Genomic DNA, 22936 nt, shown 5'->3' with positions numbered 1-22936 from the left:
TTATATGGAGAATTGGTGTGGGAAGTGAAAAATGTGAGTGGAGAGTAAAAATTATTGGAAGGAGAAGAGTTTGTATGGAGAATTGGTGAAGAAAGTGAATAATGTGAGTGGAGAGTAAAAAATATTGGGGATGGAGAAGAATTGTATGAATATTTTGTGTGGAAAGTAAATAAAAAATGGTTAGGTATTTATAGGGAAAAATTACAGAATTTTTTCGATTTTTTTTGCAATTTTTTAAGCCAAAAAAACGAGGACCGTTGGATTTCTGGAAAAAAACCATCGGAGCGTCCCTGTCGCGACACGTGGCACTTGCCCGTTGGGTTCTGTCAGGGCTGACGTCAGCGCCGTGAAATCAAATTTTTTTTACCGTTGGCGCGTGTAATTCACGCGCCAACAGTAAAAAAAATTTGAGTTACCGTGCGCTGACGTCACAAAACTCGGACTGAAGCCCAAGCGGAACTTGCCCTTGGGCCTGCCCGGGCTCGTGGGACCCAGCAGCTGCCTCGGCTGATTCTCTCGCGCTGGAGCGCGGTTGGGCTCGCCTAGGGGGCCTTTCCCCCGGCTTGGGTCTTGCGCCGGCGTTGCTCTAAATGTAAAGGCTCACAAATTGTCAAGCCCATTATGACCAAAATAACCCAAATATGATTAGTAGGGTCACATAAGAGATGTTATTTCTTTGCGTGAAGTGGCATCAATCACCAAACTCAATCAATAATTGAAAATCAGAATGATTGGATTTCTTTGTATATTTTTGTTCTGGACAACACTTGCTCCAAAGGTCATACTCCACCTGGGAACCCCTATAACAGCTCAAAACTTTTTTTGTTTTATTTTGTTTTGAGATAAACAGCTCAAAACTTTTAACAAGAGAACTAACATGATGTTTAACTCTTTTTTTTTCTTTTTTTTTCCCTTTCTTTGTTTTTTTCCACACTACGAGTAACGTAGCTACCTATGGTATATACATTGTACCTCTGACGTAAACTTAGATTAAATCATGTCTCGGCCTGTGCCGGAACAGAATCACCAAGTGCTACTTCTTTCTGTTCTTCAGTATTACCTTCAAGAGTACTTTGATCCACTTCTATTGTAATGTCCAGTGGCCCTTGGGGTGTTCCAAAGAGTGTAGTGAATATCTGTCGATGGCATTCATCACAGAAGTAGATATAGGTGAAATGGCCCTCATATGGGAGCTTATGTACTGCAACTCCTGGTAAAATCCGGTGCACGAAATCAGTCATTGACGGTGGGACCACCTTATCATCCATCCCCTGTCAAACATTGGAGGAAAATGGTCTTAATTAATATCTGATTTCACAGAAAATTGATACCTCAGATAAGCAATAATAAGGGCCTCTGTGTAATTTGACTGAAGCCATTTACTGCTTTGAGATTCATTGTGGTTACAAGGAAACTATCTCCAGCAATCTGTCTAAGAGTATGTTAGCAGAAATATGTTCTTGACGAACTTAGCGGAAGTTGTCTTGTAGTGTAACGTTTTAAATTAGCATGAGGGGAAGAAACTCAATCAGAATAATCCCTGTCAAATGGCTGATTTGGTTTTTCTACAATTCTACTCAACATTTAACCTGGTCTTCTTGCAAAATATTGCAAGTATCTTAGCAGTAAATAATTGATTAGCTGAAACAAACATGTTACAATGGAGATGCTTCTGACCTGCCATATGTGTATAGGGCCAAGGAAGCCAATGTATTCCTCCTGAGCTGCGCTGAGCACAGACTTAAGCCAATTGAGCACGCCTTTCCCCTGTTGTTTCTTCTGCAATTTGAGGTCTGCAAGGCTGAAACCCCAGTTCGACACTTGCAAAACAGCTTCCTCCACAAACGGTTTCACATTTCCCTGCCTAATTGATTCTTCCAAATCCCTTTGCCAGAACTCTTCATAGATTGGGTCCTCAATTAAAGCTTTGTCCTGGAGAATCTCAGCAACAACAAAAACATTCAATGAGAATTCATACAGGTAAGGTTAAATAATGGTCTCATTGTGATCATTCAATGATTCCTAAAGTAAAACACAGAGAAACGAGAGCCAAACTATGGAATTAGAATGACATGCAAACCAAGCTTCTAACAAATTATCTATGCATTATATTCCAGATCTACCAGGAGAAGATGTTTTTAAAAAAAATTGGATGAACAACTGTAGATGAACTTTGGTACATTTTTAGAATACTGCACTGCGACGTGTCAGAGATCAACCTTGATATTATTTCTTCATTGTTACAATTTAAGACCTCCAAGATCAGATTACGTGTCCATATACATAGTTACATATAAGAGGAACTTATGAGTTGGTGTAATAATTTAAATCTAGTTGCCAAATTTCCAGATGTTCCAATCTGTAAACAGAATGATGATAATGTCCTCACCCTCCTTCCCAGTGACAATGACAGCCATTTATCAATTTGGCCATGCTTTCCAGATAAGAAGCTTCTGTGATAGAAGTACGAAAGAAATCTAGGAAACCTCCTAGCTAAAAAGTACAAAAATTTTCTGCTTCGCGCCCACTTCTCCCAGGTTCTACGTCTCTCTTCCCTAGTCATGATTGAATCATATGGATTAACCATTGGAGCAAACATGGCAGCACCTGCAAGTTAGACCGCTATGGATCATGAAAAAATGCTTTTGGACAAAATACAGCAGAGATCCTAATTTCCTCCAAAATATTTTATTCATTACAGTACATGAGAGGCATCAAAATTTTGTTACCAGATAAAATTCTAAATGATCATAAAATCTTGTAGAACACACCTATAAGTTTAATCAACATAAAATATCAGTTTAATCAAAGACTTATCATCCATATAGGAATTGGCTTCTTGCCAGATCAGGCTATTAGATGTTAATGTTGGTTACAAAAACCTAGCAACATCTCACCCAGGTAAACGTAGAAATCTTCAAGCTATTACTTCTTGCATGAAAATCATAAATTTCAGGCTACATTGCAAAAAACTCAAGGTCATTACCATAATAAATAGTACTTGAGATGAGACTACCAGCACAGATATTCCTTCGAAGCGATGACACTCGAAGAATCAAAGTACAGTGTGCCCATATTTTTACCTCTTCTTTGCTAATTTTTTTGTGCAAACATTTGCAATACTTGGAAAAAAGTGTTGTCATAGAAACATTGTATAGAAGAGAGACATTGATACCTGCAAGTCTATCAGGAATGTATCTGAGTGCTGCCCAGGCATGCATGCTTCCGCTCGAGTATCCCACAACCCAAAACTTGTCATTAATACCAACAGCATCAGCTAAGAGCAACATATCCATTGCTGAAGATTCGAGATTTCTGTTGGGATGAGGATCACTCTCTCCAAAACCAGGAATATCATATGACAATAAGCGAACGCCAAACTCTTCCAATAGAGAAGCCTTAAGTCCAGGTATTCCTAATTTTCAAAAGAATGATACGAACAAAACTAAGAAAGTGCATTGTGCATTAAACAAAAAGGGTAGTGAAGCAGATAAACATCTAAAATATAGGACCTGCAAGCCGGGATGATAGGAAAGAATGTGGAGCAATGATTGAAAATCTAGCTCTGTCTGCTGGAACACCTTGCTCCTTGTATGCTATGTATCTTCCATCTGGAAGCATTATGCGAGCAGCACTGGGAGGATGAATGTATATCTTCTTTATCTCAGGGGTGGGAGTGGAAACAGTACTTTCGCTATTCACATACAATGCTGGAAATTTGTAAACCCATGTCAGCAAGATGCATACTTATTTTAAAGACCCAATTATACTTGGGAAATAAAACACAACAATAAACAAAAAAGATCTCATGAATAATCTGACTAACAGGAGCACGCATTCTACATGTAAGAATGGTGAAAATGAAATTTCAAGTTTCAAATGTTAAAATTAAAATATTTGTACTAAAGTTAATTGCGGTGTATGATAAATTTTGACCACTGTGAGACCAGATATGTTGTATGAAGCTTTTCGCAGAACATTTCCCAGATTTCCAAAATATTATGTTTGGTTGTCGAGAAATGAATTAGATCATGTAGTTTTCAAGGATCCATTTGTAAGCTAAAACGAGTCCAGAAAACTGAATAAATAAAAATCGTGAACAGTGAAATTTAAAGTCCTATTTCCTTCATTTTCTCATCAACCAAACACAAGAAAACGTTTCGAAAAACAGAACAAAAACTTGAGTCAGACCTTTTCTGCTGAAACATTTTAATGTCCCAAAAATTTTCAGATTTACCAAAATTTCAAAACGCATAACAAGCATAACCTATAAATAAATAAATAAACTATTAGTCCTGAAGTTTCTCAGCAACCAAACAGAGCATAAATTATAAACAACCGCAAAAGCTCGTTTCTTTCCGCCCACATTTTCTCACCAACCAAACACAACACATCAAACCACACACACACCCTCACGCACCTGCAAAAGCAAGAAACGAGACGAACACAATCACAGACCAAGCATGAAGCGGCTCCTTATCCTCAGGCAAATACTCGTTGATGAACCTCAATTTCCCGCGAAGCCGCGTCACTATCTTCCCCAAGTAAGAGTCCCTGACCTTCCCGAAGCTTCTGACCAATACAGAGTCGCGATTCCCTAGGCTCTGCCGCACTATATCCCTGCACCCTTTCCCGAACTCCACGGCCATCTCCGCCGCCGCTTTTGAAAACTCCCGCACAAGCCCTCCCACCGTCTCCGGCGGCACCGGCTCGCTCGCATTGGCGCCCACAACCCCCGGAACAACGCCGTACGCTGCTCTCTCCGTGTTGCTGTTGGCGTTTAGAAGATCGTCGGGTCGCCATGGCCTGGGCCGACCCGCAGAGAACTCGGGTCCAGAATCCGGCCCCGACATAAAGACAGCAATTGTGGCGAACAAAGAAAACGGAAAATTAAGAGTTGAAAAGAGCGTGGAGTGATTTTTATTACATTGAAGAAGAAAAATTTAAGAAAAAGGAAATGTGGGAGAAAATGTGGGAGAAATGAGGTCTGGACTAAAAGGTTGACAAAGAAAGAGTGTAAAAAGTTGAGAGAGAAAAAGAGAGAGGTGCCTTTTTGGTTCGTTGCAGTTGCAGTGGAATTTTCATTTTTTATTTTGGCAATAAGGATTTTTTAAAAGAGGATATTTACACAAATATTCAGTAGGGTGTGTGGGGCTTCGAATCCGCATTGATAGAGTTGAAAGAACTCAACCAACTAAATTATACTCCACTCGCAACGAAATTTCCTTTTAAATATAGAAAAGAGAAATACAAATACAAAACCTCCTCTATAGAAATATAAGCACTATTATTAATAAAGAGATTAATCGAAATTATGAGCTCGAGTCAAAAGATAAATGCTCAAGCCCTTTAACTAGAAGCTCCTTGCTAGGTAAATGTTGTTATAACCACTACAAAACTAGAAGAAGAAAAAAATATTTATTCTCCAACTTTTTTTTCTTTTTTTTTTTTGGTTTATTTTAATTTTTTATTACTTGTTTTTGGATCGCGTGGGATCTGGTGTCGTGGGCAGTGGAGTACGGGAATTTGTGGTGGGACAGGGGACTGGGTGTGGAGGATGAGATCGACGGTGGAGATTAACCCACGTCAAGATGACAGTACGTCAACGGTGGAAGTGGCGGTTGTTGCGCGGTAACGACCTTCGTTCTCTCTCTCTCGTTCTTCTTTTAGTGCCAGCGCCCGCCACGTCATTGAAAAGATTAAAAAAGGATATAAACTTTTTGTTTTTTCGTATTTTTTTCTTCTTTGTTTCTGGTGAGTTTATTCCGTGACTTGTGCCTAATAATTAACCTTTTTTTCTTCTTTGTTTTTTTGTTTTATGGATTGTTATGTGCTAATGAATAATTGAAAATAGAGGAGGGGTACCAAAAAGTAAAACGACATTTTGGTGCACACAGGCTGAGACACCACAGATTAATTAGATAATGTTCCAACAAAAAATAAGAGTTTAGATAAGATAATAACCGTATGTCACATTGTTTGATTAAAAATACCTATATTATTGTAAAAGAAGTTGTAACTTATGTGGTTAATCTGTCATCTCTTCTCTCGCTCGCTCGAAGTGCTTTGTTCAAATTTGAATTTTAATATCGCTTGTATTAACGGAAAAAAAGCCACATTATTTGTAATAACAATTATATAGTGCCTATTATTTATCATCATAATATGGTTTACTGTTCCTTTATTATGATATAAATGCTAAGTTTACTCTTCTTCAATAATATGGTACATGGAGCCAGCCACCTCATTCTTTTATATTTTTGCAAAGTGATAAAAGACTCTAGTCCGTACATAGGTGGAAATTTTGACAGGTGTTTGAAAAACAGCTGCCATTTTTGTTTTGTTTTATGATGAATGACGTGAAGGAATTGAATTTAGAACATTTTCCAATGTCAGAAAAGAAAAGAAAAAAATCAGCACCATTAAGAATTTATTCCATCCTCTCCATCTTTTGATTAGAAAAAAAAAAAAGATTTAACCATACCAGCAGTCACCCATGAGCATCTAAATCTAACAATCAGAGGATAAGATAGAGAATGAAAATGTCAACTCTAAACCTTGGTTTCTTCCTACCAACTACTTGTTTTCAGCGGTTCCTCCTAATTATAAGTCCTTAACAAAAGGTAATTGTATTTGGAAGCCTGCAGTACTTAGATTTAAACATTGAGGTTCCTATCAATGAGCTCTAGTCTAGTGAAAAATAGTCTTGACTTGCAGATTAGTAGTCTTAAGTTCGAAATTCGAAGACAATAATGTGTGTGTGAGACTCCTCACTAGAAAGTCAACTTGATGCAATAGGGACAAAAAAGAAATGTTAATTCTATGTCCCAAAACCACGTAGATGGTTGGTATTTACAACTGTGAGCAAGATTTGCCATACTCTTAGAATCGTAGGGGCTTGAAGAGCATGAAAAGATCACAAGTGTTAGTAGCACATGACACGATTACAAGACTTGTGACCTATTTTAATAGGGCCCATAGAGTATGGTGGTGTAGTGGTCCCAATGATTTTGGTGGTGGTTTGGTGGTCCTCGCTCCTACTATTTTTATAATTGAACACCTACAGCCATAGGCCAATTCAGCTCATATGTTATGCATTATTAGAATGCATAGCTTGGTTGGTTGCTCTGTCTATTTAAATGAATTTTACCTCATTTGAGCCACATGGATACGGAAAACCGGGCACACCAATCAACCGAAAACCGGCCAACTCGGCTTTAACCCGACTGGCCAAAACTAGTAAGATTAGTTCAATTTCACAATTTCATAAATTTCAACTCGTCAGTTCACCAAATTGGACCGATCAAACAAAAAATATGAAATAATACAAGTGTTGATGCGCTAAGGGGATTCAAACCCTTGACTTCCAATACCCAATTATACCACTTTACCACTAGCGGAAGTGGCATTCTTGCCTAAATCATGTACAATGATAGTATATTATCTTGTTGGAAGAATAAAAAATGTTATAAAAATGTGAGTGTTATAATATTTTTTATTCTCGTCCTCGTTGGGGGATTATATCACAACCCAGTCTTTAAATAATATTTAATTATTAGTTTATTAGAGGGGAAAACAATTTTGCCCCTAGAATGGTTTATTGGAGAAAAGTTGACTTTTCGCTCGAGAAGGAATTTAAGGATTTCAATTGTACCTTTGCGTAGAGCATGTCGAGATGAGTCCGTAGACACATAGTGGGCTCAAATTGGAGTTGTAATGAAGAAGATATGGTCTACAGAAGTCCAGGGGCATAATCATAAATTTTTCGAAGTTCAGATTTCTTAAACCCAGATTTTTCTTCTCCTTCGCGAATATCACGAACAGCCATTTTCAAACTCAGTTTTCTTCTCCGTCCAGCCACCAAATCGAGTGCCACAACTTGCAAACTCTTCATCTCTCTCTCCTCTTTCCATACATAGCCATATCTAGCCATGATTCTAAGCGATTAAACCAAAAAATTGATCGAAAACAGATTCCAAAGTGGAATTTGGGTCGGGTACTGTCAGACTATCCCCCATACCCGGCCAGAATCCTCGATTTTTTTTTTTTGCTAAAAAAATATTTATATATTTATCATACATTTTAACATTAATTTTCATATTAATTTATCATTCAACACATACAAATTAACTATAAAGTTCAACTCAACTATTCAAAATCACTTCAATATGAAATTCCAAAGAAGATTAGGAAGAATTAGGAGAGGGAGGTTAACTTAAGAGTTAAACATAAATATTATAATTTTATGTATATATATTTATTTATTTAAATATAAACATATATATTTTCGGGTCAGGTTCAGGGATGGGGACGCCAATATCATCCCCTCTCCATACCCATTGAGGATTTTTCAAGTTCGAGGATTTCCGTACCCGATACCCATTTGGCCTCGAAATCTCCCCCTGTTAGGATCGGAGACCCGATAGGAACCCGCCCCCACGGAAATTTTTGCCATCCCTACATGGGTTTCTCGATGCTTAGCCTAGAGCTGGTGGAGAGGTTTGCCAAGTAGTCATTGAATGCAGTCTTATGGTCAAAATGGGATGAGGTGGTGATGGGGTTGGTGACGATGATGACGTGGCGGTCGAGGTCGAAGTGTAGGGTTTTGTGAGAGTGCTCGAAGCCATGCGAGTCGCAGACCATGAGGCTTGTCAGCTGCCACTAAAGCCAAGATAGAGAAAGAGAGAGAGAGAGATAAATATGAGGGATTTGGGGTCGGGGAAGGGGTGGCTTGGGGCTAATGGGGTTTTTATTTATTTATAATTGATTTTTAAATATTTTATGAATATTTTACTACAATTAAATAAAAATAAATAAAAATTGTGGGATCCATAAATGTCACATAGGCAACTAACGGGAGATCTGACGAAAACCTTAATAGCAGAAATACATTGCAACAAATTGAAAAGACCGAGGTATCTAATTGCAAAAATCGAGAGGACATGGACTAACATGCCTTACAAGTACAACCACATGGTACTAAACTGTCATTAACCCTACAATATAACCCTAAAACATCTTTTTTATTTTTCGTCTCTGACAACCTCCATTTTTTTCTCCTTCTTCGTTTTCCTCTTCTTCTCTTGTTTTTCTTTGTTTTCTTATTTCTCCTTCTTATTTCTTTCTTCTTCTTCTCTCATTATGCAACTATTTTTCTCTTTTTGATTTCTTGTAGAAACCAAGTCGAAACGTAATGGATAATCAGTGCACCAAACCACGACAAAACAAAGGGCTGCGACTTGACTTCGGCATTAGAAAACACCAAACCAGAGTGCTGGATTCGGTACACAATTCGGACATCTCAATCCGGTTCGGCTCGGGTGCCCAACTTTACAACCACTCATAAAATTCCCTAACCTGTGAGACACAATCTAATAGAATTTTGAGGTACATAACTTTCCTTTTTTGAGCTCTTATGTGTGTGGGATTGCTATTGCTTGCTAGATTTTTTAGAGTAAGAATATATAAAGCATTTTTCTAGATAACTTTCATCTCCTAAGCTAAAAAGCTCCAGTCTTTTTTCTTAGTGAATGAGAAATGAAGAAGCAACTGAAAAGTTTCAAGAATGGTATCCTCCATTACTGATCTCATGATCAGGTGCAGAGGAGGCAGCTTTGACTAGGCATGATAGGGACGCTTCTCAGTTGGAGGAGAAGGAACAACTGGGACGCTAAACAGTTGGTTGTACTAGTGGTGGTGGAATTGGGTTTTTCGGAAGGCAGTATACAACTTTCCTTAAAAGAAGAGAAAGTTGAGGAAAACGAGGAAGGGTTAGTCTTCAATTTGCTACGCTTTTGCTGCGTAGTCGTACCATGACCAATCATCACATTCACAAACGTCGTCATTTTCAATGGTTTGCACGACTGGTATGAGAGAATGCTCTCAACCCATGCTTTGGTGGTACGGGAGAAACACATGTTGAATTTGAATGAGATAGAAGAAAGTAAGCAAGCGAAGTATAAACTAAGAAATATAGAAACCCTAACCCTAACCGCGTATAGAGAGAGAATGCAAGCGAAGTGACGTAAGTTGATGAGAAATAGAAACCGAAATGAATCCTCTAGAGAGAGAGAGAGAGAGAGAGAGAGAGAGAGAATAAGTGAATCCTTAGTTGATTAGGAAACCTAAATGAATTATAACTATTTGCGTAAAATCTAACCTGCTATAAACCCAAGCAACCAAGCAACTAGAAAAAATTTCCGACCGTTAAAACCCCATTTCAATTTCGGAATTGAAGTCGAAGGAGGAGCATCATTGGGGATACTTCTGAGTCAACTGTACTTGCAGTAGTTGAATTGTGTATTTCGGAAGGTGGCATACAACTTTGAGAAAGTTGAGAAAGTTGAGGAAGAAAAGGAAGGATTAGTCTTGTTGTAACGAGCGTTGAAAGACTCTTTACTTGGTTTACACAACCCATAACCCATTGTAACATACATCATCGTTTTCGTAGTATGACTAGTGATCGTCATAGGTTATGATGAAAATGCAACAAGGGTATTGAACAAATATAGGAGAAATTATAGAATAGTACGGTATCACCACGTTAGCTGATAGTACTTCTATTCAAAATTTTCCATGTGTATTATTTGTATAAGAAATTAAACTATTGTTCCATTTGGATTTGCAACTCCAATTTTACCCTTCACAACAAAATTAAAAAAAATTGTTAGAAAATCAGAGAAAATGAAAACAACCCCTACCATCGCACTGACACCATCATCTGACTGCCCTCCTTCTCTGTCTTTCCATTATTCGATTTTCATTCAAATGTCTCAGTAAATTAATATTTCAATTTGATAATGATTAAAGCCTCTTTGTTTGAATATAGACCCATTTGCAATGATTAGAGATCTTGCAGGTGCTTCCATGGGTTAAAGAAAAGTTGCAGTTTTAGGGAGAGAAACGAAGGGCCGACAGAGTGACCAAATTCGTAATAATATCTTCATGTCTAACACATACAACGTGATTGAAAGACTTGCTATTATGGGTTTGATGCTTGCAGGACTGGGCAAATTGCTATGCACCTGATTAACAAATTGAAATGGGATTTGGGTCTTCTTCATGGTATTGTTTGTTGAAGAAAGGAGCTTGGCACAATTGGGGGGAAGAGCAATGATGGGATGTGATCTGATTGCAAAAATACAAAAAACAGAGGAATGAAATAAGAGGATGAGAGCGGCAGCCATGGGAGGCAGAGCGACAGCACGGCAGTGAGATTGAGGGCGAGCGCTTGTTGCTGGAACATTTTCTCTTCTATTTCCTTTAATATTTTTAATTTAAAGGGTAAAATTGGAGTTTCAAATACACCTGGAACAAAAAGTTCAATTTCTTATAAAAATAATACACATGACAAATTTTGAATTGAAGCATCACCACGGGTACTATTCTATAATTTCTCTAAATATAGAGACTAATGTAGAAGAAGAGAGTAAACTGAAAAAAGAGTGAAGTGAGGAGGAGTCTCAAATTGTCTTAATTTTGATGTTAGATAGCTATGTTATTGTAATGGCCTTTTGTGGCTAGTTTTTATTGGCCATTTGTGGTCAATGACATTTATACCTGAATTATGAATGTAATCCTAAAATTTCTCAAAACAACAATTTGAATGTTCAAGTACTCATCCCACGCAACGTAAACAAACAAAATCAGACATTGGATAGAATCTACAGTAGAAATGAGAGGATCTGGTTGTGCTTACCATGGCAAGTCCATAATCGATCATTTCTTAGGCACTGTCGAATGGGTCATGTAGCCAAGAACAAGGATGATTTCAAATTGATGCACGGAAGGTGCCAATTTGTGAACAGCCGTAATTGACTATTGGTTGGGCGAGGTGGAATGGCACAAGGATCCCTCAGCTAAGACAATCATTGTGCAGTCATTCCATGACCTACATAAGTATCTGGAGGGGTATGAGATGGAATGACCACAATGTGGATAAGGAGTACACACGCATAAAAAAAACGTGACTTCTTACTTTTTAATGTGCGGGTTGCTCCAAAAAATGAGTACGTATTTATCTGAAGTAAATTTAGGTTTTAGCCACAAAAAAACTCACTTTTGGAAAAAGCCAAAGCTTTTTCAAAAAAGACAAAAACTTTTCAACTTTGAAATTAAAGACATGCAAATGTAAAGGATTCCTTAGGAAATCCAAAAATAAATAAGGGCAATTTTGTCCATTTTGGCTTCTTTTAAAAAATTTCTCTCCTTTAGGCTTTTCCAAAGTCTCCCAACATATGGTTTTAGGAAGACGTCTATGGTTTTAGGATAGCGACTACGTGCCTCTCTTGACATTACATGCCAGATATTCCTAACCTTTTTCATACGTATTTATTGTATTAGTTATTGTGTATAATTGATGTGTTTAGGGTATGATTTATTTAATTGATTTTATATGAATATTATGAGTATAATTATTGAATTTTTCCAACAATCTAATGCCGTATATTGCATCTAGTTAGTTGCAGAAAAAACTTTGTGAGATTATCTGTTTGTGTTTGCATTTGTTTCTATGTACCTGAATAAGAATCAATTGAATATCTCATTGTTGAAATAATGTCGCTTAATTGAAATTACAGTATACATATAGAACTGTATTTAATAAACTTGACTGAAATGTCGTGTTATTGGTTGGTTGCATCATTTCGTGTTTTAAATGTAGTACAATCAAATTGCATTTTTTATCTTGTGTTTGTTTTTATATGTTGGAAGTCCAAAATGTATTCTTAAAATCGTACTATATTTTTTGAAATGTGTTTGTGAAGTTGTATTACTTTCATACGACTATTTGTAAATGATACGATAATGCTATATTTAAATAAACAGAGACTTAATTTAGCCCATTACGATTTGTTTACCTGTGTGCATCAGTATTGTCGTAGGAAAGAACTTCATAACAGTCTGAGTTTGTTTCCATGTATTTGCGGTATTTTACGCTGACCTTCTTAGATACGTTAATGTGGATTCCACTCTGACCTTCGACTATGTGGGCTGGTGGATTAGCGCTGACGTCAGCAACTTTCGAGCAACGGCCCAGTTCAGAACTGTCCGTGGACTTATCCGGGCTGGTGGGTCGCATGCCTTGCCTGGGCTGCCTTTTGCGCGCTGGAGGTCCAAAACGGGCCTTGGGGTCTTATTGCCATGGCTGGGGGGCTGCACTGCACTTGCTCTAAGGAAGTACTCCTTACTTTTTATTATAACTCAACCACAAAGTGATATGCATCCTCTCTTTTTTAAGGAGCGGATCTTGAATCCAAAAATGATTCAGTTGGATAGGGTTGGTGGGGTTAAGTTGACCTAATAATAAACAGGTCAAATATTATAAACCGCTATGTATGATCCAACCCAATTCGTGCCCACCCCTAAGCAACAACTACTTTCCTACGAGAAAAATAAAGGAAAGGAATTCCAACGATTTGGTTGTTCATTTGAAAGCATACCACATGGTGTCAAGGGGGGTACCCCCAAAAATAAAAGAGGAATGCAAAACTAATGTGCCAAAAGTTAACAAAAAGCTGGGCAATATTTTAACTTAGCATCTGACGTTGTGGTCCTTAAACACAAAAGATCACTCTAATAGCCTAAATCTTTAGTTGTAGTCTAACAAGAGTCTTGGTAATCCCGATCATTGTCGTCGTCGTACTTGTCGTTGCTGTTCGCGTATAATGGGCTGGGCCTGTCGTGGCTGTTCGCGTATAATGGGCTGTGCCTGTCGTGGCTGTTCGCGTATAATGTTACGCTCATCCCAGATTCGGCAAGAACATGTTGCTTTCTTGTTCTTCCACTCAGCTCCACAGGTATAACAAAACTCATAACCACATCTACAAAGACAATGCACGCATACAGACAAACCACAAGGATTGGTATACGGAAAAAAAAAAAACAGCAGCACCCAGAAAAGAACAATTAAAACTAGTTCTTTTGGTGGGTAAAAGAATAGAAAAGGTGGTCTGCAACTAGTAAAGGCAATACACCAATACCATAACTGAGGGGACAGTGTAAGGCCCTACCATGATATCTATTTATAGATGACTAGGATCTCATCCAATGTTTGCTAACAAAAGCATAAAAGAGAATGCCAATTAGATCATCATGCAGAGATTGACTCTTTTGGTGGTTTGATGGCCCATTGGCAATGTGGTCTTCAATCATAAGAACTCAGAGAAACTTGAGACCCAACACTATACCTAGCCATATCCACTTGTACTCAACTTGCTACCAAGTAGATCATATTGAGTTCACTAGCTGTATAATTTGTTTTATCTTTTGCTTGTTTCATCCCTCTCAAAAAATTGCTAATTTGATCTAAAGATGACAAAATCAACAGAACAAGGACCAAAAGACAAGTCAAATAGGATGGAGGAGTGGGGAGTAATACCTGCAAGTTATGTGGTAACAACCTTCGGCAAGTTCAACCATATGGTTGCACTTTACGCACTGACGCCAGAGTTTCTTTGTAGCCAGCGAGTTGAGCAATTGGTCTTCTCGGTGGGGATAGGGATGTGATCTTTTATAATCATAGCAGGTCATATTGAAGTGCCAAAGGACCTTGCAATTGATACAAAAATAGTAATGACATTTCATGCATCTCCTGGCTCCAGTTTGCTCAGCACGGACAAAAGTAGTTTTGGTATATTCTAAGACCTCCTTTTTAGACATTAATGCAGAACACCTGGGATTTGGGCAATAAACTTTGTCTGTAACCGGAATAGAAGATTCCTTGATTCTTTGGCTTATGGCCTCAACTAGTTTAGGTGCCAAGAATTTTGCACAGCTATCAATATTCACCTCATTTTTACAGCCTTCATGAGGGCACTCTGCCCCCATCCCATTAAGAAACTTTACTTCCACATGCTGTTTCATACAGGAACAGCAATACCTGTGTAGACAGCCATCGATTGAAAACATTTCTGCAACATCAGTTTCTTCAAAGCAAATTACACAAGTCTCCTTCAAACTCTTTCCATTGCTAGAGTCTGCACGCCAGGTGATCTGAGAAACTATAGCCTCTCTAGCAACTTTAAGTGCAAACTTAATGTCAGTACGTGTTACAAGAGAAGGGCTGCAATATTCAAATTTTCTTTGTAGAAGAGCCACTTGATTGACTAATGTTGCAACCTTGCTGTTTCCAGGACGCACTCTGTTTGTGACCTGTATTTAAAAGATGTCAATCATCTACATAAGTGGCACGAAATGGAATTTTCTGTTAAGCCCCCGTATTTTATTTTATAAACATGAATAGTGATGAGAGCAGCAAACTTGTAAAGACATGAATTATACTATCAATAAGGAGGAAAATAAATGAAAAATAACAGAACTTGGGTTTTCTCCTTCGGAATAGAAAAAAATACATATTTATCCTGTAATACAACCAACAAAGTTTGACAGAACACATCACCAAAAAATAATTAACAAATTTCTAACAACAACAAAATAGTATAACTGCATGACCGAATCATTGCTGAACCCAAAATTTGCCAAAAATTGGCTTTGTCACACAAATGCAGCAAGCTCAGCAAATGTTTAACACAACAGACTTAAAGAAGGATAGGTCTAACAAGATAACTGTTAATTCTCCCAAATACCAAGTTGTTTGGGATTATTCCTTGCAGCTTCTGCACGAAGCTAAATTAACACACTCCAAAACACTGTCACAAATGACATGACATACACTTGTTAGATTGCACTTCGACCAATTAACCCAACCCAAACACTGAACCAAAAACCAAAACAGCAACTCACTCATATTGATGTTTAGTAATTGGCTTTCACACTTCTCATAGTTGCCCACAATCTTCCTGCTCAATCTCCGATAATGTTCTCCCAAACAAACCCACATATAGTAAGCCCCAAAATTTCTATCCCACTTCCAAAATTGTCAAATGCACAATCTTTTTCTTTTCCTCTGTTTCAGAAGACACCCAATAGTTCATACAGCCAAAGATTCCAAATTTGCAATGCAACAAACAATGCACACCAGTCAACAGTCAACTCTACTACCATTAACATAAACACAAACTCCCACCCAATTAAAAAGTGAATTTGAGAATAAATAAAAGAAGACCAATAAAAGCGAGTTTTTTAACGCTAAAACTCACATATTGGTAAAGCATGTAGTCATCACAGTAAAAGGTCACAGATTTCAAGTCCAAGGTGAGAGCTTTGTTAAGCCCTTCAATAATGGCCTCAAGCTCCGCAGCCTCATTGCTCAACACCACACCATCAGCCACCGCCTCTAGATTCTTCCTCGCCTCGAATATCAGATTGTCTCTCGGGTCACAAATCGCGACACCTGCCCCAGCCACCACCACCTTCATATCCCTAACCCTCTCCTCGCTCACCAAACCCTTGCAATACAACCTCAAATTCTCAGTCTCCACCGCCGCAGCTTTTGTCGACGACGACGACGACGACGATTCGTCCGCAGAGTACGGACGCTCGTAATAGTCGCCGTGCTTGGCCCAGTAGTCGTCTGGCACGTCGCGGAGGTCGGCGGCGAACTTCTGATCGTGAATTCGACGGTTGAGATCTTCCTTCGTCTTCATCATCTCCGAAACGGTGCGCTCGTGGTCCTCCCACTCCTGCGCGAATCTCTCGACGTCCTCGAGCATGAGCGTGGCGGCGAGGTCTAAAATGGCGTCGTGGGGCGGCGAAAGAGGCGGAGAGTTGCGCGAACTCGAACTCGAGGCCAACGAGGGATTGAGAGCGAGAGAGGCGGCCATGGCCTCCTGCATTTGGAGCTTGAAGGCCATGTCGAGGTCGGAGTCTAGAGTTTTGGCGGCCATAAGGTCTCTGCGTTGTTCGGAGAGAATGGTGTGGAGGTCGTCTGGGTCAGTACGATCATCCATGATTGGTCTGTGCGGAGGACGCAGAGTGGGTCGGTTTGGAGGAAGCGGAGTGGGTCTTCTGAGTCAGTACGACTATTGTTAACGTTTTGCTTCCCTTTTTGAAGAGCCAAAGCGTCAAGAAAGGGCAAAAGGAGGGGGACACTTGTTACACAAGGGAAAAACCAGGGAACCAGAAGATTTTCGAAATTAATGAGAGTCTGCAGAACATTACATTACCTTACATATAAAAATTGGGAAAAGGTTGATATAGAATGTTACAAACTGGAAAGTCAATTTTTATTAAAATAATTTATTAAAAAGACCATAAAAATTTAATAGAATGTTATCAACTAGCTTTTAAAAAAAGTTGATATAGATCCAAATTTTTATTGAGGAGTTGAGTTTAATCCTCAAATTTAGTGATTTTGATATAAGTTTTTTGATTTTTGTGCCACATAGAATTACATTCTTTTTTGATAAATATTTTATGATATAATATTTTAATTATTTTATTTTTAAAATCAATTTTTTGTTCCAATATTGGCCCTTACGACTTAAATCGGGTAGTAGTCATTTATGTCATATTGCCTATTGCATAGGTATATATATGATTTTTTTCTTCATATTTTCGAAAATGTATAATAGTATTTTATGCATCTTTTTTATTTATTTATAGGTAACATACAATTTTATTTTTGTATCTGACTTATAGGTAGTCTTCTAATTTATGTTCCTAAATTATAACTAGTCTTTCAATTTATGTTCCTAACTTATAGGTAACATGATTTATTACTAAGTTTTTTTCATTACTAATAATAACATTATGTACCTATATGTCTAAGTACATAATTTAATGTTAGTACTTGTCTGATCGACTGGTATAATATGTGGGTCTCTACTTTTTATTGATTAAATTGTATTTTATCCATACATTAGGAGTATTATCAATGAAAGAATTCAAAATTCAAATTTTGAAATTCAATTATAAGGAAATAATGCATTATATTTAGATTTTCAATGTGTTTGCCTTATTTACCTCAAGGGGTAAAATCGACACAAAAAAAAGAGTAACAAATGTCAAATGACCTACATGTAAAACAAAAAACGCGTAGACTAAAACCCTATGACATCTAATCGTTTCAGACCTAGATCTAAGAAGCCTTTAATATTTTGATAATCTTATAAATATTTATGTTGCAAAATAAAAGTTTATGAGATTTTATTGCTATTGATATTGTTTTAAAATTAATTTTGAAACAGCCAACAACTATAAAAGCATTAGCTAGTTGGCTGATATTTTTGGAACCAGCCTCAATTTATTGAGAATTATATCTTTCACATTCATGGAGAAATTAAACTTGACAATTCTATTTTGTGCTTATGCCTATATATATTTTCAAATTTTCATTACATATTTATGTTGTATTTAATTACCCAGATTGTGTGTGGAAATCATTTTGTGACAGTTTCAGTTTTGAGTAATTGGTTTTATAAGAAGCTTTCCACTGGTATTTAAATTGAATGCTTCAATTGTTTTGATTTCATTTTACATTGTTGGGCACTACAGATTTGATTTCCAAACTATTCTTGATTGCTACAACAAGTTAATTTGTTTAACGGTGGCTATGAAGATCAAGATAAGTGATCTCTACCTCCGTCACTCTAAAATGGCAATATAGTATATGACCAGTTAAATTCTACAGAATCCTTTATTTCTTTTACTTTGAATTTTGCAATCTTAAGCTCACTAGTTTGTGACATGAGATTCATACTAATAGTTGTAAATGTATATTTGAGTTTTTGAAAACTATATAAAACGGGAGCTTTCTCTTATGTTGGCCTGTCATTATCTTGGAAAATTAAGTTCTGGAGAAAGAAGCAATAATATTCCAAGGAATTTATTCATGTTTTTACTTGTGATTTAACAAGATTTTATTGTTTTGTAGTTAGGCTAATATGCTGGTGAAGGAAATAATGGAAATTAATGGTGCTTGTCTATTACGTACTTTTGTAAATGTATAATTATATATTTCAGTGAGTTTGAATTAGTGTGCCTTCTTTATTTCGTTGAACTTGACAACCTATATTTAAAACACATTCATATAGAAAAGAACCTTTTATTAATTATTAATATTTTTTATTTTTGTGGTCAGCATTGGAAACATAATGGATTTGCTTTACATATTTTAAATGTGGGGGTGCTTTATATTCATGACCTTGATATTACCTTCAAGTAATTTTTAAATAAGTATTTTTTGGCGAACTTGTTGTGTTGGTGTGAAGTTTTCTTATATTATGAAATTTTATTATGAGACTAATTTCTCTTCATTTTTTATATGAAAGTGTGTGCAACTAATGATGATCTTGGTATAGAATTTTGGTGGAGATTTCTTATTGTCTTAAAGGGTCATATTGAGAATCGAGAGGATATAGTGACAACTTAGATATGCGATCATGATTTCAGCTATAGTGACAACTTTGAGATGAGATCCACTAATCATTTGTGTGCAATGTTCTAGGAAATAATTCTAATAACATATAGGTTTAGAGTGCGCTAAAGTTGAGAACAAAGACATAACCCATATTATATATGCCTTGCGAAGACTAGTCATGATATGCATGCCTCATGGAGGAGTCGAAGGAGATGTGCTTAAGCCCATAAGGGAGTCACTTAGGGAGGTAACCCAACTTCTGTATACAGTCCCGCTCACTTAAGGACTTAAAAATAAAATCGTGTAAAGTCCTATTTAATAAAGGACATTGGATTAATCCAATGACACATAAGAAAACCCACTCAGACTCGTAGATTGTTTTCGATTGAGCAACTATCTAGTTCATTGATTTCTTGGCTAATGTGGATGAATAAAAAATTCAGAATCAGATTATCTGAGAAAAATGCCATTTCCGTGGCATACTACTCCATGAAAACAGATAAGAAAAAGAGAAACAAATATTGGATTTTGTTATAGTGGAAATGTTAAGAAAAAAACCGGGCGAAATATTGATTCTGTCGTCCAGTTGGTGATGGATTGATATACAAAAAATAAAATAAAAAATGAAAGCCGCACCAATGAATGAAGATGGAAAAAGAGGTCACAAGACTTTTGTTGCTCTTTGCAAGCAGTACTGTGACAGATAGTTTTACTTGTAGGTTGCCCCGAACGGTAATTCTCAAAAGCCCTGACCAAACCAAAGGGTCATTTCTCGATTTATGCGTGTCATCCTTATCATTTCAATTTTATCGAATCTTTATTTTGAATTAGTAAATTTTTATTAGTAAAAAAAAGATTGAAATTCACGAAATTGAAGAAAAAAGATACTGCAGACCAACTTTGTAAAGACCAGCAACTGATTTTTGCTTTATTTATTAGAATCAAACCAAATAGAAACATTACAATTTATCATAGCCTTAGGTGCAAGCCAAAGCAGCTCTGGCTTGATAGACCAAAAAAAAAAAAAAAAGGCAAAATAAAAGCCACACCAATAAAATGACAGAGAAAGCACATGCAGTATATTTCATTTAAGATTTTAGCTGTAGGCATCTGGGTTGGCCACAAGGTAGTTCTCAATAAGCTTGAACAGACCAGTTGCCTTCTCTTTGCCAGCCTTAACATCCTCTTCCTTGATCTCAACATCACCTGTGGTGTGGTAGTTGCTGCTGCTCTTTATGATGGAACCTCCATCAGCAGATGCCACCAACTTAATCTCATAACTGATTTTCTCAACCTTGTCTGAAAGAGCATCTCCTTCGACCAAACTGTAGCTGTACACAAAGTTATCTTTGTCAAGCCCGTCGATCCGGTGCTTCACATAGCTGTAATGACTTCCTGTAAAATGAGATTATAATTAGAAATTAAGAGATTAATGCTTTCAAGATTTATGTTATTAATTAAGCAAACAAGTTAGACTTAGAAGAGGCAATGGCAGAAACCAACCTTCACCAAAGCTAATCTTCTTGATGGTTCCAACACCTCCATCTCCTTCAACAATTTCAGCACTTTTCACTGATTGGGGAGCAATCTTGGGGATGAGGGTGTCTGCTTCAAGAACAAGGGCTTTGAACAATCTTGGTGGGGGGATGACTGAGGTGGACTCGTCTGCGTATGTGAAGACACCCATGACGAAGATGATGATTTGAGAGCTTAGAAAATGATCAAAGAAAGAATGAAAGTGTGAAAGGATTAGATAATTGGCAGGGATGATATTTGATGCTGGAAATGTGAGAACTGGAGATGCTATTTATAGATTGAGGCTGAAGGTCAGGCTGTGTGAAATCTGAGCTGTATATCAAAGACTTTACTTAGAAAATGAAAGTGAAAAGGAGTTTAGATTTTTCAATTGAATGAATAAGGATATTATTGAGTCAGCAGTCAGCAGAATCAGCAGCACACCAGTTGTGTTGTATACGTCCAATATGATATATTACTAGCCAATCAGAATGGACTGTATACGTGGACATGTGTTTTAGAACATTCTATTAGAAAATTCCTTGCAGAGGTGGCTTTCTTTGACTAAAATATTCAATTCATATCCATGGGGTTTACTTTGCACAACAGACACTTCACGCTGAATAACCTATAAATACCGCCTACGGTGCTCACACTTCCTCACACCAATATCAATCATTCTCTTTTAGCTTCCTCCACATTCATTCTTTCTTTGATCATTTTCTAAGCTCTTAAATCATCATCATCATCATGGGTGTCTTCACATACGAAACCGAGTTCACCTCTGTCATTGCTCCACCTAGGTTGTTCAAAGCCCTTGTTCTAGATGCTGACAACCTCGTCCCAAAGATTGCTCCACAAGCAGTTAAAAGTGCCGAAATTGTTGAAGGAGATGGAGGTGTTGGAACCATCAAGAAGACTAGCTTTGGGGAAGGTTTGTTTACTTTCCACCGATATTGTCTGTCTCATTACTAATTAACTTGGTTTTCAAGGTAATTTGTATCTTGAAAGCATTATGTCATAATTTCAGACTTTCAAATTTGCAGGAAGTGAATACAGCTATGTGAAGCACCAGGTTGATGCGCTTGACAAAGAAAACTTTGTATACAGCTACAGTTTGATTGAAGGAGATGCTCTTTCAGACAAAATTGAGAAAATCTCTTATGAGATTAAGTTGGTGGCATCTGCAGATGGAAGTTCCATCATAAAGAACACCAGCAACTACCGCACCAAAGGAGATGCTGAGATCAAGGAAGAGCATGTTAAGGCTGGCAAAGAAAGGGCCCATGCTTTGTTCAAGGTTATTGAGACCTATCTTGTGGCCAACCCAGATGCCTACAACTAAAACCATCTATTATATATACTACATGCTAAGGGCAACAATCTTGTGTCCTCTCCTTTCTCTGTTTGTTCAGCGGTGTGGTGTTGATTAAAAAGTAATATTGTATTTTATTTCAATCTCAATAAATGAAACACAAATCATTTGATAGCTTTTTCCAAATTTGGTTTGCAATGTTTCCCTTTTCAAAATTTAACTAGTAAAATTTAGAAACATACAATGATTTATACATTAATGAAAACACTGTCGTCAATCTTCATATTGTGGATATCTGCTACGTTGTCCACTGCCGATAGGCCCTACAACTAGCTAGCTAATTATGTTTATCAATTCTCACTAGCACTTTCTGGGCATTCACGGCCACATATAGCGTAGCAAGAACCAGGCTGAGTGTCATTCCAAACATTAAAAATAAGGATTTTTGTGTTGGTTTATCTTTTGAGGTGCCCTTTGTGAAAATCCCACATCGAAAATCCACACTTCTATAAAGGTGTTTATAAACAAAGCACTATGATAGTTTAGTAAGTGTGGTTAACATTGGAGAGTTGGGCTATAGGGTTTAGGGTTTAGGGGGAAAATATTTTAAAGAGATAAAGGATCCCAATAAATTCTTATTTTGTGGTCAACGGTTAACTCACTCTTGCACTCCTTTTAAGAAACTTTTTTGAACCATTGGATTAATATCCAACGGTGGGTGACAAAATTTCTTGAACTCATGTGGTCTAAGAGATTAGGACGGATTATATCAATCAAAGACTAAGACACCCAAACGAAAATAAGAATTTACTGAGATCCTTTTTCTCTTTAAAATATTTTCTCCCATT

General features: G+C 37.2%; 4 protein-coding genes across 4 annotated transcripts; 1 reads left to right on the top strand and 3 right to left on the bottom strand.

The window, feature by feature from the left end:
• Positions 1-712: 712 nt before the first annotated feature.
• Positions 713-5147, bottom strand: LOC117632641. The gene is made up of 6 exons (XM_034366183.1): positions 4421-5147; positions 3513-3710; positions 3176-3415; positions 2390-2607; positions 1678-1932; positions 713-1271 (listed from the first exon to the last, which is right to left on the bottom strand). Exons 1-6 carry the CDS (start codon positions 4851-4853, stop codon positions 996-998), a joined length of 1620 nt encoding a protein of 539 aa, XP_034222074.1. The 5' UTR covers positions 4854-5147; the 3' UTR covers positions 713-995.
• Positions 5148-13392: 8245 nt separating this feature from the next.
• LOC117629588 lies at positions 13393-17041 on the bottom strand. The gene is made up of 3 exons (XM_034362117.1): positions 16098-17041; positions 14378-15150; positions 13393-13820 (listed from the first exon to the last, which is right to left on the bottom strand). Exons 1-3 carry the CDS (start codon positions 16845-16847, stop codon positions 13625-13627), a joined length of 1719 nt encoding a protein of 572 aa, XP_034218008.1. The 5' UTR covers positions 16848-17041; the 3' UTR covers positions 13393-13624.
• A 3124-nt stretch (positions 17042-20165) lies between these two features.
• On the bottom strand, positions 20166-21045 carry LOC117631059 (major strawberry allergen Fra a 1.08-like). Its single transcript, XM_034363991.1, has 2 exons — positions 20762-21045; positions 20166-20653 (listed from the first exon to the last, which is right to left on the bottom strand). Exons 1-2 carry the CDS (start codon positions 20943-20945, stop codon positions 20355-20357), a joined length of 483 nt encoding a protein of 160 aa, XP_034219882.1. The 5' UTR covers positions 20946-21045; the 3' UTR covers positions 20166-20354.
• A 404-nt stretch (positions 21046-21449) lies between these two features.
• On the top strand, positions 21450-22274 carry LOC117631120 (major strawberry allergen Fra a 1.08-like). The gene is made up of 2 exons (XM_034364080.1): positions 21450-21707; positions 21820-22274. Exons 1-2 carry the CDS (start codon positions 21524-21526, stop codon positions 22116-22118), a joined length of 483 nt encoding a protein of 160 aa, XP_034219971.1. The 5' UTR covers positions 21450-21523; the 3' UTR covers positions 22119-22274.
• Positions 22275-22936: the final 662 nt, after the last annotated feature.

Source organism: Prunus dulcis, chromosome 6 (assembly GCF_902201215.1).
Source record: "Prunus dulcis chromosome 6, ALMONDv2, whole genome shotgun sequence".
Classification (NCBI taxonomy): domain Eukaryota; kingdom Viridiplantae; phylum Streptophyta; class Magnoliopsida; order Rosales; family Rosaceae; genus Prunus; species Prunus dulcis.
The sequence above is the reverse complement of the archived record's forward strand: the minus strand, read 5'-3'. Positions and strand labels throughout refer to the sequence as shown.

Excerpts from the sequence above, each read along its gene's own strand:
- LOC117632641 (XM_034366183.1), bottom strand. The coding sequence starts at position 4,853 with ATGTCGGGGCCGGATTCTGGACCCGAGTTCTCTGCGGGTCGGCCCAGG. Across the intron at positions 3,711-4,420 it reads CTCGTTTCTTGCTTTTGCAG|CATTGTATGTGAATAGCGAA; the intron begins GTGCGTGAGGGT and ends ACAAATTTCCAG. Across the intron at positions 1,933-2,389 it reads CATTGTCACTGGGAAGGAGG|GACAAAGCTTTAATTGAGGA; the intron begins GTGAGGACATTA and ends GAGATTCTCCAG.
- LOC117629588 (XM_034362117.1), bottom strand. The coding sequence starts at position 16,847 with ATGGATGATCGTACTGACCCAGACGACCTCCACACCATTCTCTCCGAA. Across the intron at positions 15,151-16,097 it reads ACTACATGCTTTACCAATAT|GTCACAAACAGAGTGCGTCC; the intron begins GTGAGTTTTAGC and ends TTTTAAATACAG. Across the intron at positions 13,821-14,377 it reads TGTTACCACATAACTTGCAG|ATGTGGTTATGAGTTTTGTT; the intron begins GTATTACTCCCC and ends TTGTCTTTGTAG.
- LOC117631059 (XM_034363991.1), bottom strand. The coding sequence starts at position 20,945 with ATGGGTGTCTTCACATACGCAGACGAGTCCACCTCAGTCATCCCCCCA. Across the intron at positions 20,654-20,761 it reads GAAGATTAGCTTTGGTGAAG|GAAGTCATTACAGCTATGTG; the intron begins GTTGGTTTCTGC and ends CTCATTTTACAG.
- LOC117631120 (XM_034364080.1), top strand. The coding sequence starts at position 21,524 with ATGGGTGTCTTCACATACGAAACCGAGTTCACCTCTGTCATTGCTCCA. Across the intron at positions 21,708-21,819 it reads GAAGACTAGCTTTGGGGAAG|GAAGTGAATACAGCTATGTG; the intron begins GTTTGTTTACTT and ends TCAAATTTGCAG.